Here is a 16,088-nt window from a genome sequence, read left to right as displayed (position 1 = left end):
CTAGTTGGGAATGGAAAGTACATTTTCACTTTTTTACTACCATCCCTGTAAAGGCCATGAACCACTGTTGAGAAACCTGGGTATGCGTATTCATATCATAAAAGCACATAGAACCAATGCAACTAGCAAAACCACTCACATCCAGCAAGGAAAAATGGCACTTCCTCATACTTCATGGACTTCATAAGAACACAGAGATTAATTCACTTTTCAGATATATACATATAACAGAATAAAACAATCTTCAGTTGACTGACTAGTTTCTACAAAGTTGGTGTACGTATGGTAAAACACAAGAATTATCTGTTACATGCATAAAATGTTTTGTACTCAGGGATTTTCACCTAACATACAAGAGAATTAACTTAGGCTCATCAAGCTCATCTTCATATTGATTATATTATAAACAGTGACGAAGTGACCCATGCTGCTGTGTTTCTAAGGGGAGGATATGACAATTCTGGCATCTTTACACTGCCTTTAAAGAGCTATGAAGATGAAGCATTACCTTCCTGTGTAGCTAACATTCATCCTGATTTAGTGTACATGGACTGATTTTCTTGACGCTTTTAAGTAGGAAACTTACTTCCAGTGATGAGAATAGTTAGCTTGTCTCCAGCATATAGACACAACTAATTTTTAGACACATAATCAAAATAAAGGAAAAAGAATCCTCCTCACAAATTTACAGAATGAAAATGTCAAACAAAAGCACAACTTGAGCAAATACTTTTGTAGTCTGTTTCAGGAGTGGGAGTACAGCGAGTACCACCATAATACAAGTATCATCATTAGAAAGAAGGAAAACTGGCCTTCATACCCATGTCCTACAAAGCAAAAACTTTACTTCCTTATGGAGCATGAGTGAAATTAGCTCACAGGCAACTCCAAGGCAGGGACACTCACTGTGGTGTGTGTTAAAATAAAACAAAGGCTAAGATTTCTTTATGCAGCAGCAAGAGAACTAAGATTTTGAATCACTGGACTCAAGCTGGTGTTGAAGAGAAAACCAGGTTGCTTTAAGAGCTTCTAATCTCATGGGATGCCAGATGATGACAAGGGAGCTTAAGCTGAGGGTGCCATATAGACTGAGGAACTGGCACATTGGAAAGTCTACCTTCTGTTCCAGCAGAGGGCAACTAAGGTATCAGTTAGGCTGTCATTGTTACAAGAAGGAGAGGACAACAGCAGGCGATAAAAGAAAAAGATAAACCTTGATCAGATTTTTTTTTCCCCTACTACATCATTAATTTTTAAACAGAATTTTTCATTCCTTTATTTCAATACACTGATAGTTATTTCTGGTTGTGACCCTCTGCCCATTAATCTCTTTACTTTTAAATTCAAATTCATTATTTCCTTTTTAGATTTTAAACGCATAAATGTTTTGAGGCATAGTTGTGTCTGTGTGTATCACTTAACCTAATGTTGCCTTGGAAACAGTCATTTGAAGTAGATGAGACTGAGATTACAGGATATAATACCACATCAAAAGAGACTTGCAAAGCCTATACCTGAGTATCTGTACAGTGGGGAACTCCAAAGTAAGAGCAACACGTCATTCACAAGTGGGCCAGGGCAGTGGCAGGTAACTAGTAGTGTTTTGAATCTTCAAGGGAAGAAAGGCTCTTTGTTGCATATGCATATTTATAATAGAAATAATGGTTGCTGCATGACCAGATGCTGATGTGATTTATAAAATGGGTAGTAAACACGGATTTCTGTGTTCAATAAATTCAATGAAATTTCCTTTAAAGGCTCTGAAATGAATGGTCTAAAAGAATGTACATATTTTAACCTTGTGCTTCTTGATGAACTGGAGTCTTGGCATGATGCTATAGGTAGCATAGGTGCTGGATTGCTAACCACAAAGTCAGTGGTTCAAACTTAGCAGCCACTTCTTGGAAACCCTATACAAGATTGTTATGAGTTGGGACCAACTCGATGGAACTTAACAACAAAATACATGATGAAACAACTTCTAACTTTGTGGTTCAAAATCAATTTAAGAATCCTGTGTCAACATTGGTTTCAAATCAGCATAGGCTTTAGATTTAGAAGATGCAGCTTCCCTACACGTGTCTTGAAGCAGCAGCTCTAACATTTGTAGAAGAGCATCATAAAAACCAAAACTGGATAGCCATAAAGTACTCTCACACTTTGTAGAGTAACATGTGAAATTTGTGATTTTATTCTACACTTTTACACTGTTTTGTTGTCACTGTCAGGTGACGTTGACATAGCTTCAACTCATAGTGACTCTATGTCAATCAAAATGAAATGCTCCCCGGTCTTGTGCCTTCCTCACAATCAGTACTGTGTTTGAGTCATCACTGTAGTCACGGTGTCAACCCATCCACTTTAACAAGTATGGTGTCTTTCTTTCTCCAGAAACTGGCTTCTTCTGATGACATGTCCAAAGTACGAAGTCTTAACTCTCACTTCTAACACATTTCTGTAGTATGAGTATAGTTATTCTTTTGCGATGCCCATAGAATACTCTGAGTAGATGATGTGTACATAGGATGTATCAGTATTTATATGTAAACATCACAAAATGTGGCAAAAATAACGCAAATTATGAAAATAGTTTATACTTCGTCTAAACCAGGGGTCAACAAACTATAGCATGTGAGGCAAATGTGACTTCCCACTGCTTTTGTATGGCCCATGAACTAAAAATTATTTTTATATTTTTAAATAGATTTCTTTTTCATAAAAAAACATAATATTTTGTGACACACAAGAGGATGGGTCAAAAATTATCCACACTCTGGTTATAATAAAATGCCCACCCACTTCCTAGGCTGATGAATAAAACATAGAGGGTGCACATGAAATGATTCTGTCGAATAGATGAGTGACAGAGGATTATGTGACAAAGCATTTACAAATCAGTCATGGCTCTGCCTATGAAATAATCCACGACAAACTTGGGTTTCGACAAGTTTGTGGAAAATCGGTACCTTAAACAACTCAAAAAAGAGCATAAACAGATGTATTTGAACACCTGCATACAAAATTTGAACTGATACTCGAAAGAATGTTTAAGTTGCTTCAAAAAAATCGTTACTGGTGATGAGACATGAATTCATTACTACGAGCCTTAGAGTAAATAGCAGAGTATGGAATGGAAATATAATTAATCGCCCAGCAAGAAAAAGTTCAAAAGTCAACCATCAACTGGAAAAGTGATACTTACAGTTTTCTGGGAACACTATCAGGAAAAAAGTTCAACACTCAACAGTGCTCATTACAGTGAGATGTTTACTGAAGAACTGAAGCCTAACTTCGGATTAAGTGAAGAGCACTGCTAACCAAAGGTGCTGTAATCTTGCATGCCAATGCACATCTGCACATTCCTACCCACACTGTTGACACTCTGCAAAAACTTTGTTTTGAGGTGTTAAAGCATTCTCCATATAGTCCTGATCGTGCTCCATTACAGTTTCACCTATTTTGTCCTCTGAAAGCAACCCTTTGAGGATGAAGATTCACCTCTGATAAAGAAGTGAAGACAGCAACTCATTCGTGGCTTGCAGTTCGGCATAAGACACTTTTTAATAAGGGAATCTAAAAGCTTGTTGACAGATGGACAAAGTTTATTGAAAAGCAAAGTGATTATGTAAAAAAAAAAAAAAGATGTATTTGTCTTTTCTAAAAGTTGATTAAAATAAATTCTACAGCCAGAGTGTGGATAATTTTTGACTCACCCTCATATAAACTATATGAAATTCAAATTTCACTGTTCATAAATTAAGTTTAATTGGAACATAGCCATGCTCAATTGTTTATGTATTGTATATAGCTGCGTTTGCACTTTAGTATTGAGACAGAGACTACAGGACCCACAAAGCTGGAAATATTTATTATCAGGCCTTTACAGAAATAGTTTACCTGCTCTAAATCCATGGAGGAATCTTGGAGTGCCGCTGTACGATATGCATTAGACTGGTAACCCAGAGGCTGGTGGTTCAAACCTATCAGCCACTTCTTGGAAACCCTATATAGGGTTCACTATGAGTCAGAACCAACTTAAGGGCACTTAACAATAGCAAAAACAAATTCATGGAAGATATATGAATGCTAGATGAATGTTTATAGTATCATCAGTGTATGACCTAATTTGGATTCATTTATAGACATGATATACATTATTACATTTGAATAATATCATCTACTTAGAAAACAAATAAAAATAAAAGTATTATCAAAAAAAAGACATATTTCTCTGAAATGTTTAGGACCAGCAAAACAATCATATATAAAAGCAATATATTTTCAAGGAAAAAATAATAAATGAACAGCTTAAATTACATTTCAAAGTAATAATTTCAAGGTTCCTCAGAGAATGCCAAGCAGTAAAAGATCTCAAAATTCTTACAGCACATTTCTAGTTTCCAAATTTCTGGGATACAGTGCTTAATACAATATTTCAGATTCTACAGTTGTTATGGAAGAGACATTGTACAGTTACATACTATTTAAAAAGACAGACAGAAAGAAAAAGGCAAGAAATCTTTAAATAAGAAACCAACCAATAAGAGGATGGCCAGCAATTTAAATTTTTTCTTCTTCCTTTTTCCATTAACAGGGCTACATAGTCTGCTGGTACAGAACTTGATAGAAACTGACTGTTTTCATTTAGTGGGCTGATCCCCATATCTGTGTCAGATAAAAATCATAGCACTTTTTATGTGTTACCATGGATACCATGAAGATACTGCCATCCACTAAATACTGTTAGAGGAAGACAACATAATTTTCTGGGACTAGTCCAGTTTTGCCTTCATAAGTTGCCTTTAACCATCCTGGTTCCACCGATGGATACACTGGCAAAGGAAAAAAAAAAAAAAAGCCACCCAGGCATTATTAACTTCAAATAATCATATAAGCAAACCAATAAAAATCCGTATCATTGCATAAGTGCTGAGCCACTAGGGATACTTCAGATTTTACCAACACACTAGCCATGCTTCTTCCCCATAAATATGGACTCAGGGGAAGGGAATGGGGGTACTTACCATTAGAAAATATTGCCCCCTGTGGGAACGAGAGCTCATGGCTGTGCTCTGCTTTACAGGAATACATGGCTTTGGCTTGGCTGAAAGAGTAAGACACAATTTATAAAAATCACAACACTCAACTCGAGTATATTTACATAAAACTGGTCATAAAAATGTGATTAGTTTTTAGTTGTGGGTGGAGTATAAGGTTCATCGAGAGTGAACATTTAAGCGTACATAAATTTTTTTTCAGAAACCGAACACACTTGTACAGGCAGCACCTAGATCAAGAAACTAAATTCCTAGCACAGCAAGACTCTTGTGTTTCTTTCCAGTCAATGGTCCCCAAGGCCTGACTTAAAATAGAGACTGGTTTTAAAGAATCAGACGTTCCTTAGAAACCCTGGGTTGCTAGGATTCAGAACTGACTCAACAGTACTTAACAACAGCATTATTTAATTGTTGTTGTTGTTTGTTGCTGTTAAGTGCCCTGAAGTCACTTCCAAGCACCCTGTATAGGCTTTCTGAGGAGTGACTGGTGAGCTTGAATCACCAACCTTGTGGTTCAAATCAACTTTGCAGGGCAGCACATTAACCCACAGCACCACACCAGGACTCCCTTACAATCTATTCTCTGCATATCAATAAAAGGTGGTTTTGAACAGGTTCATCAGATCAAGCTATTTCCCTAGTTTTCTACTCTGACCTACAAACTGTACATGATCAGGTGCCTGCTAATGTCTGCTACCTATTTTTGCACTTCTCTCTGCTCACCCACTGCACTCCAGCCACATTGGCCCTTTCTTTTCCTTAGAAAGGGCAAACTCCTTCATGAATCAGGATGGCTGTCCTAGCTGAGCCCTCTGCATGAGATACATTATTAAAAAAAAAAAATGTATTGCCTTCCCCAACCCTGAACTATGATGTGTCTACCCCTTACCCTGTGCTCTATTGTCATCTCCATTGACCTCCCCCAAACCCCCCACCGGTAACCAACAAAGGATTTTTTTCTTTTCCATTTTAGTATAGATATCTTTTCTTAAGCATTTACAATAATGGTCTTATGCAATATCTGTTCTTTTGTGACTAACTAATTTCACTCAGCATAATGTCCTCAAGGTTCATCCATGTTATGCAGTGGCTTGCAGCTTTCTTGTTATTCTTCAAGGTAGCATAATATTCCATTGTGTGTATGTACCAAAGTTTGTTAATGCCTTCTTCCATTGATGGGTACTTAGGCTGTCTCCATCTTTTTGCTGTTGTAAACAATGCTGCTATGAACATTGGTGTGCATACTCATGTTATGGCTCGTATTTTTTGTGGGTAAATACCAAGTAGAGGAATTGCTAGATGATAAAGTATTTCTATTTCCAACTTTCTGAGGAAGCGCCATACTGTTTTCTAGAATGGTTAGGCCATTCCCCCCAGCAATGTAGGAGGGTCCCAACCTCCCCACATGAGATGTATTACTCTTGATGTTCACACTGCTATGTGCTTCAAACTCATAATTAAATTCTATGAGGTCAAAGCACGGCCTTCCTCAACCACACAATCTAAAACAGCTGCCCAGGCAAGTATCCTATCCTCTGGGTTAATGCTGTATGCTATTATAGTATCTGTTATTTTGTTGTTATGGGTGATAATTTTCTCTTCCTCCCCAACGAGAATGCAACTTCCATGAAATTAAGAACAAGATATAGCCCATGTCTGACTATATCCCCAGTGCGTGGAAGGTTGCAGATGCTTACTAGTGACAACTATGGTTTTGTGTCAATTTGGCAGGGCTTGGGTTTTTAGTGGGTTAGCAGTTAAGACACAATTCTTCAGGATGAGAATTACTAATGTCTAATATCATTGTTTCCACCATGATGTGATCAGTTTTTAACTGATGTAATTATCCTACGTGTTGTAAATCCTCACTTCTATGATGCTAATGGGGCCAATGCAATCTACAGAATCAAGCTGGATCTTGAGATAATAAAAGGAGAGAGCAGGATAAAGAGGGACCCATAACCACGTATAACCACTAAAAGGAGTTCTGGTAGGGTAGTGGTTATGGGTTGAGCTGCTAACCGTAAGGTAAGCAGTTCAAATCTACCATTCTCTCCTCAGGAGAATGATAAGGCTTTCTTCTCTCATAAAAATTTACAGCCTCAGAAACCCTGTACAGGCTTGCTATTAGTCAGAACCAACTCCACGGTACATAATTACCAACCAACCATAACCACCAAGAAAGATGAGTCAGGAGTAGATTGTGTCCTTTGGACCTGGGGCCCCTGCACTATGAAGGTCCTAGATCCAGAGAAAGACTAAGACAAATGAGATCTCCAATGAATGCTGGACCTACAGATGCTAGTGTCCTGAACTGGAACTTCTAATCTCTCAAACTGTGAGAGAGCAAAACCCTGTTTGCTAAAGGCATCCACTTGATAACGACCAGCACTGGATAACTAAGACAAGTAGTAATGCAGGAAATATTTGCTGGTGAATGGATGAAAGGGAGGGAAAATGCCCTAGGTTCTTTTTCTACATGATAAGACCTTTAAAAAAACCCCAAGGCACCTTGCTCTCTTCTCTCCCAGGTCCCAGCAGAAAACTTCAAGGAGTCATTTGTCCTTTACAACTATGCCAAAGCATCAGTACCGCACTGTGAGTCCAACGTGGTTCCTTCTCCCTCAGTGGAGCTAGACCTCGCAGCTTACCTCTACACTTCCAGAAGGAGGTGCTGTCATTTAGCCTGGCCTTCCCAAAGGGCAATCTGAAGGCTGGAAAGGTTACAGAAGAAAATTCTGGGCTTGTCCCCAGAGTTGGTTTCATATGGGGTGAATTTCACTAGGCAGATTGGGAGTGAACGTTTGACCAGATTACCACCTCCCACTAAACCTCAGTCTGTGGAAGAATTGAGGCTCGTGAAGAGTAGCTGCCTTGCAATAAAGAGCTCCTTGTCTGTGCACGTGAATGCACACGTGTGTGTGGGGGGGAGGAAGAGGCTATCTGAGACTTCTAAGAGTCAGCCTATGGACATCTTGAGAAGAAACGATACTAGTTTTTTCCTATAAATCTTTTAGCCAAGGATATCATTTGATTGAATGATAGTATAATTGAGGAGTCCTGGTGTGGTGCTGTGGGTTAATGTGCTGGACTGTAAGGTTGGTTTGAACTGCAAGGTCAGTGGTTCAAGCTCACCAGCAAGTTCTTGGAAACCCTATAAAGGGTCGCTATGGGTTGGAACTGATTCAACCGCACATAACAACAAGGACATAAAGGAAGACAGCAGAGCTACTTCTCTATAAAAATATGAAGTTTTTTTTTTTTTTTAAAACAAAAATACTAAATTTTCTAACAGAAAACACTGCATTTTAAGAAACACCAAATCTTACTGTTTTGTGTCAGTGAAATAAAATTATTTCTTTGGTTAAAGATATGTAAGACATAACACTTATTTTGATGTAATTTTTTTGAAGTTGCATTTTAAGATTCTCTTCAATATTTAATTCTCTTTAATATTTCAGATATGGATGTTTTCCTTATAGCATTTTATGAGACTGGATTAGGATGGGAGCAAAGGAGGCATGCAGGATAATTATATCACAAGTAAAAACAAACAGAACAAAATATCTGTCATAACTTTTCAATTGTCAGTGACTAACTGGAACCCAAACCCATTGCTGTCAAGTCTGTTTCCACTCACAGTAATCTTACAGGACAGTGTGGCACTGACCATAGGGTTTCCAAGGCTGTAAATGTTTATGGATGCATGCTGTCACATCAATCTCCTGTGCAGAAGCTGGTGGGTTCAAACCACCAACCTTCTGGTTAGCAGCCGAGTGCTTTAATCACTGCACCCCCAGGTTCCTTTCTGCACGTGACTATACAGATACCATTTTCCTCCACTGAGATCTGTAACTGCAGGTGTTAACTCTGCAGAGAGCTCTGATGATTTCATGTGGACTTCGGTGACAGTGACGTTTTCTCTCCAGGTGCTAATGCTTCCTCCGTTACTACCTTGGTCTAGTGAAGAGGATGTGAAAATAACACTGTCACCTATTGTGTCTTTCTTCAGAAGGTTCTAACGTCCCTGAGAAATGGATTTTTAAAATCTTGCTTCTTACTGCATGTGAGAGTAGAGAGTAATATAATGACATGCACAGTCCTGAAAGACATTTTTTCCCCTCTCTTATCACCAGGAAGATGATCTGTACACAGTCTCATTCCTAATTCTAAATGACCTCTAATGCTCATGAGTAGATGTACATAGCGCTGAGAGGATCAGTGTGAAAAATTCACTCTTGGTATCTTGACAGGAGGAGCCCTGGTGGTGTAGTGGGTTATGCGTTGGGCTGTTGACTGCAAGGTCAACAGCAGTTCAAATCCACCAGCCTCTCCTTGGGAGATAGATGAGACTTTCTGCTCCTGTAAAGATTCATAACTTGGAAACTCTATACAGGGTCACTATGATTCAGAACCAACAGAATAGCACACAATCATCACCACTACCACCACTGACAAAGTCACTGAGTCGGGACTAACCTGATGGCAATGGGTATCTTGATAATAAGGGAAATCAAAGCCTCACCAAATCAACATTGACAATGATATACACACATGCATACACACATTGTGTAGACTACTGAGTTTTATTACTTCTGGAAGGAGCGCACACAGATCTAGTTACCAATAAGTCAAAGCAGTACTGTACATAAAAGGAAAATAATCCCAACAATCTAAGTGTTCAGTTGTTGTTGTTAAGTACCGTCCAGTCGGTTCCAACTCCTAGAGACCCTGTATAGGGTTCCTGAACAGTGGCTGATGAGTTTGAACCTTCAATCTTGAGGTTCACAGCAACCTTGAGGTCGAGAACTTATCCAATGGTGCCATACCAGGACTCAGTAAGGGATTTGATAAATTAGATTTATATGTTGTTATTGTGTGCCACTGAGTTGATCCCAACTTATGATGACCTTATGGAACTGACAGAACTGCCTCATGGGTTCGCTAGGCTGTAATCTCTACAGAAAACACATTACCAGTTCTTTTGTCTTATGCAGTGGGGGTGGGATTGAACCACTAAATTTTCAGTTAGCCACTGAGTGCTTAACCACTGTGCCACCAAGGCTCCTTTAATTTATTTATGATATTTAATTGCATACACAATCCTGCATGATCAATAATAACAAACGTTGACCTACAAGTGGATATAAGGCAGAAGGGCAAGAAGAACAGATAGGAGTAAGTGAACATATATATTTCTACATACATAAAAATGTATGTTGTTATTAAGTGCCATCGAGTCGGTTCCGACTCAGAGTAACCATGCATAGGGTTTCCGAGGTGTGGCTTCTGAGTTTAAACCATACACACTGCAGTTCAAAGTGTCCTTCAGGTTGAGTGTTTATCCTATAACATCATGTATACCAGTAGAATGAAGTATTAAGCAGTAACTGCAAATAATGTGGACTTCTGGTGTGGCGTTGCCGGTTAATGTGGTAAACTGTAATGTCGGTTTGGGCCGTTAAGGCCGGCAGTTCTAACTCATCAGCTGCTCCTTGGAAACCCTGTACAGGGTTGCTATGAGTCGGAACTCGACTCCATGGCACTTAGCAACAACAAAAAGCAAATAATGTGCAAAACAACACAAGACAATGAAACAATATCCGCATGTACGACAAAGATTTTCCATACAGATCTGTTCATGGCTGTTGTGTGCTATCAAGTTGGCTCTGACTCATAATGACCCTATATAGGGTTTTTGAGAGTGGCTAGTATGTTTGAACTGCTGACCTTGTGGTTACCGGTCCAGTGCTTATCCTATAACACCAAACAAAAAGTCTCCCAAATTACCCATGTCAGCTTGTCAATACTCTAAACTTGCTTCTTGGACACTAGTAGGAAATGTCTTAAAATATACTCTTTTCATAGTTATTATCAATAAGCACTGCCTGTTTCTAACTTGGCTGCTCACATAGGCACTAGATGCGTCAGTACTAAATATCTTCCATGCAACTGATGTGTAAATTAAAAGAGCTCTGGTAGCGTAGTGGTTACGAATCGGGCTGTGAACCACAAGGTCACCAGTTTGAAAGTAACAGCTGCTCCGCGGGAGAAAGATGAGGCTTTCTACTCCCGTAAAGATTTCCAGCCTCGGAAACCCTGTATAAGGTTGCTATGGGTTAGAACCGACTTGACGGCACTTAACAACAACAACAACAACAACAACAGCAACATCAAGGGAAAATGATTCAACTCCACTAGAACCAAAGCAAAAAGTAAATATCAAAAGATCTTTTTTAGGTTTTTAAAAGTGTCTATTTTCTAATGTTAAGGTGCCTGATTGTTTTGTGGATATTGGGTTCCCACCGGCTACTAGTGTAATATAAACATTTAAGTGGGATAGAAAGGAATATTGGGGAAGATGATTACAGAAAATCTTGCAAAGTCCATCTTCAACATCGTATCTAAAAGGGGACAACAATGTACCCTGGGAAACAGGCTTTTTGTTAAGCCTTGGTGGAGTATGGGGCCTTTGGTAGAATCCTGAGTCCCACACAGAACCTTCTGAGTTGGGGCATTCTCAATTGAAAAGACAAGCAGACCAACCCTGAATGGCTAGAGGAACAGAACCAGAGCAGCAGCCCATGAACTGAAACAGCAGTGTGCCTGTGGGCAGGAGGCTGGCTTGCAAAATGTGCCTGTTGGACACTTAAACGAATATATATTTTTCATGTGTATAAAAAAAAAAAAAAAAAAGGTATATTTTCTTCATTTACTCTGTGCTGGACATCATGGTAGGGTCAATACAGGGTACAATAAGCACCACTCGAAGTGGTTCCTCTTCTGTGTTCTTATCGTGGATCAGTGGTTCTCAAAGTATAGTTAATGGCCCTGCCTACTACTAGAGGTGGCAGGTTATTTGTGACCCTTTCAGGGGGTCAGCCAGGCCAAAACTATATTTATAATAATATTATATGTGTTTTGCCTTTTTTTACATCCATATTGTCACTAGTGTATAGCTGAGTTTTGGTGTTGTTGTTGTTGTTAGGTGCCATGGACTTGGTTCTGACTCATAGCAGACTTGTGCACAACAAAACACTGTCCTGTACTGCACCATCCTCACAAGTGTTGTTAAGTTTGAGTCCACTGCTGCTGCCTCTGTGCAAATCTATTGCATTGAGGGTCTGCCTCTTTTTTGTTGATCCTCCACTTGACCTAGCATAATGTCCTTCTCCAGGGACTGGTCCCTTCTGATAATATGTCTGAACTATGAGAGATGAAATCTAGCCATCCTGGTTTCTAAGGAGAATACTGGCTGTGCTTCTTACAACATAGATTTGTTTGTTCTTCTAGCAGTAAATGGTACTTTATTATTTGTCTCCAACACTGTAACTCAAAATTCTTATTCACTGTACAAGAGTTGAGTTTTAGAGGCTGCATGATGTATGAGGTCATTGCTCTGACGACTACTGGAAGCCATGAGAATTCAATTATTTTCTACAAAGCCAGATAGAAAAAGGTTTACCCAAATGTAACACAATGCCACTTTTTAATATTTTTTTTTGTAAAATGCCATTTATTAAAAATGTGTTACTTGCTAGCATATATGGCTTGTTGTTCATATTTTAAATGAATAAACCTAATAGGTATTAACAGATAATGTTGTTGTTAAGCGCTGTTGAATCGGTTCTGATCATATCAACCCTGTATAGAGTTTCCAGGGAGTAGTTGTTGGGATTTGAACTGCTGAGCAGTTAACAGTCTAATGCTTATCTTACAGTGCCAATGGTGGTGATGATGGTGGTGTGCGGTGGAGTCGGTTCCAACTCAAAGTGACCCTGCATAGGGTTTCTGAGGTTGTAAATCTTTACGGGAGCAGAAAGTCTTATCTTTCCCCAATGGAATGGCTGGTAGTTTTGAACTGCTGGCCTTCAGGTTAGCAACCTGACTTGTAACTACTATGCTACCAATGCCAATAAATAACACTTCCTTTTCATTTCAGTTTCTATTTGTAATACAGTAAACACCTATAGACACAGCGCATGTAAACTGAAAGCTCCTTCAGGCTATCAATGATTGAGCTCTATAAAGGGGTTTTGAGAACTACTGAAAGAAAGGAGATTAGAAGGTTGTGCACCAAAATGCTTTGTTTACTTGATGAAATTATTCACCACGCAATTACTGTTGAGTTGACTCTGATTCACACTGTTTCTAAGGACAGAGTAGAAGCACCTGCCCCATGTGATTTTCATTGCTACAATCTTTAGAGAGGTTGACTGTCATAGTGTTCTTCCACAGTATAGCTGCTGAGTTCGAACCTCTGACCTTATGATTACCAGCTGAGCATTTAACACTGTGCCACCAGAGTTCTTTTGATGAAATGACAATGGTTCTTATTTACTGTTTTAGTTTATTGTTGTTGTTGGTGGGATTAAGTGCTGTTAAGTGGATTCCAACTCATAGTAACCCGATATAGAGTTTCTGAGAAGCTACTGGTGGGCTTGAAGTGCTGACCTTGTGGTTAGCAGTCCAGTGCTTATCCTACAGTGCCACACCAGGATTTCAATTAAGACTACAGGAGTGCTTATGATGAGTCAGGCACTGGGCTAAATAGTTTATGTCTTTATATGTATTATCTCAATAAATTAGCAATTCAACCTTCAGTAGATGTTTGTGTAGCTTGCTTGTGTCTGCTTTAAAGTGAATTTCCCCTCTAAGATCAAGGTGAAGCCTGTAAAAGTCATGTTTTTCACACATCTATGTATTACCGTAGTGGTTACAAATCAGGCTGTGAACCTCAGGATCAGCAGTTTGAAACTACCAGCTGTTCCGTGGGAGAAAGAGAGGCTTTCTGCTCCCATAAAGATTTACAACCTCGGAAACCCTGTACAGGGTCACTATGAGTCAGAACCAACTCCACGGCACATAACAACAACATATATATTTATAGATTCTAGATATTTTATTTTTGATGTTACTGAGAATACAAAGATTCTTTTAAAAGTTCATGGGAAAATTCCATTATCTTTTAATTCTTTTTCCATAAACTTTTGGACATCCCTTTGAACACACAGCAGAATATACACTAATTCAACAATTTCACATGCCTTTATATTGTTGAGACAGAGCATAACAAGAGATGGTACATTAGGCTTTTGAAAGCATTCCACAGATGAAATAAAGCAACTGGAAATAACCAATGTCTGCTTAGGGTGATGGCAGATACTATAGAATTAAAAAAAAAAATCATTTAGGACAAAAAAATTCACATAGGGAGGTTATCAGAGATGGAGGTTGTCAGAGATGAAGGTTTCCCAGGCATTCTAGTTTATAGAGTCAGTAAAAAAACGCAGGAATTTTTATTTTAACAGTTCTTACAGGTGAAGCCACTCTGTAGAGTGGTCCCTTCCACTCTACAAAATCTCCTTTCATAAAGATTCCCAATGATATCTTTGGGGCCAAATCAGTGATGTCTCCCAATCTCTTGATTCTTTTGCAGCTTCCATCACTCTTGTCCATGGCTTATTTTTCTGATGACTCTTTCAGGCTCTCCTTTGCAACAATTTAAATAAAATCATTCCCTAAAGATCAGCTATTTTTCCTCTCTTACTCAATAAGCCGCATCACTGGGTACTTTGGCCTTAATCCACAGAGTGTAGAAGTTGATCAAGCGTCATTAAACTCCATGATATCTCATCACTGAGGTTCCAGCTGTATATTTCCAATTACCTCTTGATGTACCTTAGACGCTTCCAACTTTTGCTCTCCTCTATGTATTCATAACTTGAGACTACAAGCTAGATTATCATTCTTTGACCTACAGTCTCAAAGACTTAGAGTCTTTTTTCACTGTCTCTAACTCCTAGTATCAAGGCAGTTGTTCAATCTTTATCGGATCCATAAAAATCTTCTATCTTCTCATCCATTTACCACTGTTCTAATTAAGGTCTTCCACATCTCATCAATTCCACCCTAAATGATGAACTGTTCTCTTCCTTCACAACCTCCAGTACGAAGTCTCTTGACTTATCTGTTAAGGTGCATCTCATTATTCAGTGACCCCAGACACCTTTCAGAGACTCCCAAAGGCATTACTTTGCTATTGTTCAAGGCAACCCACTAAAATCCCCCAACTGGTCTCTTTCACAACCATGACCTTTCTTCCTATTACCTCTACTGGTTCCAACATCCTTCAAGGTTCAAATCAATGGTAACCCTGATAGCCTAAAGAGACTATGAAATGGGCAATGTAGGAATCAGTGAGATTAATCAAGGGAATGACCTTGATGTCTATCTGTTGCTCAGTTGCATTTATTGGTGCAAAAGAGCATCAGGTGATATTCATATATATATTAGAGGCATGAAAGCCTGAGGCAAGCAGTTTTAATAATCATCATCATCAAAATCATTATTATTGTAGAGACTATGTGCTGAGCTTTAAACACATTAAGTTCATTATTTAAAAACTGTGTACTTTACATACATAATTATGGATGCATACAGCATTTGGCAAAACACCAGAAATTATGAACTTCATTTTTATAAAGAAAACAGATTTCCAAAATGTAAATTATGGTTATAAAACTAGGAAATGGTAGAATAAGAATCTGAACATGAGTTTGTTGTACCCTGAAGTCCATTCATATTCCACTATGCCTGCCCTCAGTGACAAGCTCTGACAATTTTCTGGGCTGGCTGATAAGAGAGACTATAACCATCAATGTACCACTGAATAAACTCTAAATTTATGCTGACAACTCATGAGAAGTTGATTTATTAGAGTGTTTAGAATATAAGAGCATATTACAAATGTGTAGGTTACTTGTTGAACATCTGAGTGTACGTTCTAAGACAGTTTTCAGATTTACTTCATTAATAAGTTTTGTTGTCTGTTTAAAACACCATGGCACTCCCTCTTTGAATATAACATTTGAGTTCTTAATTCAGTCACGTTAGGCCTTCCTAATAAAAGGGCTCCACCTAGTGGATGAATTCAACCGAACTGAAGGACAAATACTTCCCAGAAGCGTTATTGTTAGGTACTGATGAAATCAATTGTTGACTCATAGAGCTTACAGGAGACAGAGCTCT

The 16,088-nt window shown here is 38.7% G+C and overlaps 1 protein-coding gene across 1 annotated transcript in view; it reads right to left on the bottom strand.

The window, feature by feature from the left end:
* Positions 1–4,743: 4,743 nt before the first annotated feature.
* ARHGAP42 (Rho GTPase activating protein 42) overlaps positions 4,744–16,088 on the bottom strand; it is a 387,979-nt gene continuing 376,634 nt past the window's right edge. Inside the window, exons 23-24 of the mRNA XM_006833754.1 lie at positions 5,025–5,104; positions 4,744–4,832 (exon numbers count right to left, since the gene is read on the bottom strand). Of these exons, the coding sequence (XP_006833817.1) occupies positions 4,744–4,832; positions 5,025–5,104 (169 nt within the window). The remainder of the gene's footprint in view (positions 4,833–5,024; positions 5,105–16,088) is intronic.

Source organism: Chrysochloris asiatica, unplaced genomic scaffold (assembly GCF_000296735.1).
Source record: "Chrysochloris asiatica unplaced genomic scaffold, ChrAsi1.0 scaffold00008, whole genome shotgun sequence".
In the NCBI taxonomy this organism is placed as follows: Eukaryota; Metazoa; Chordata; class Mammalia; order Afrosoricida; family Chrysochloridae; genus Chrysochloris; species Chrysochloris asiatica.
The sequence above is the reverse complement of the archived record's forward strand: the minus strand, read 5'-3'. Positions and strand labels throughout refer to the sequence as shown.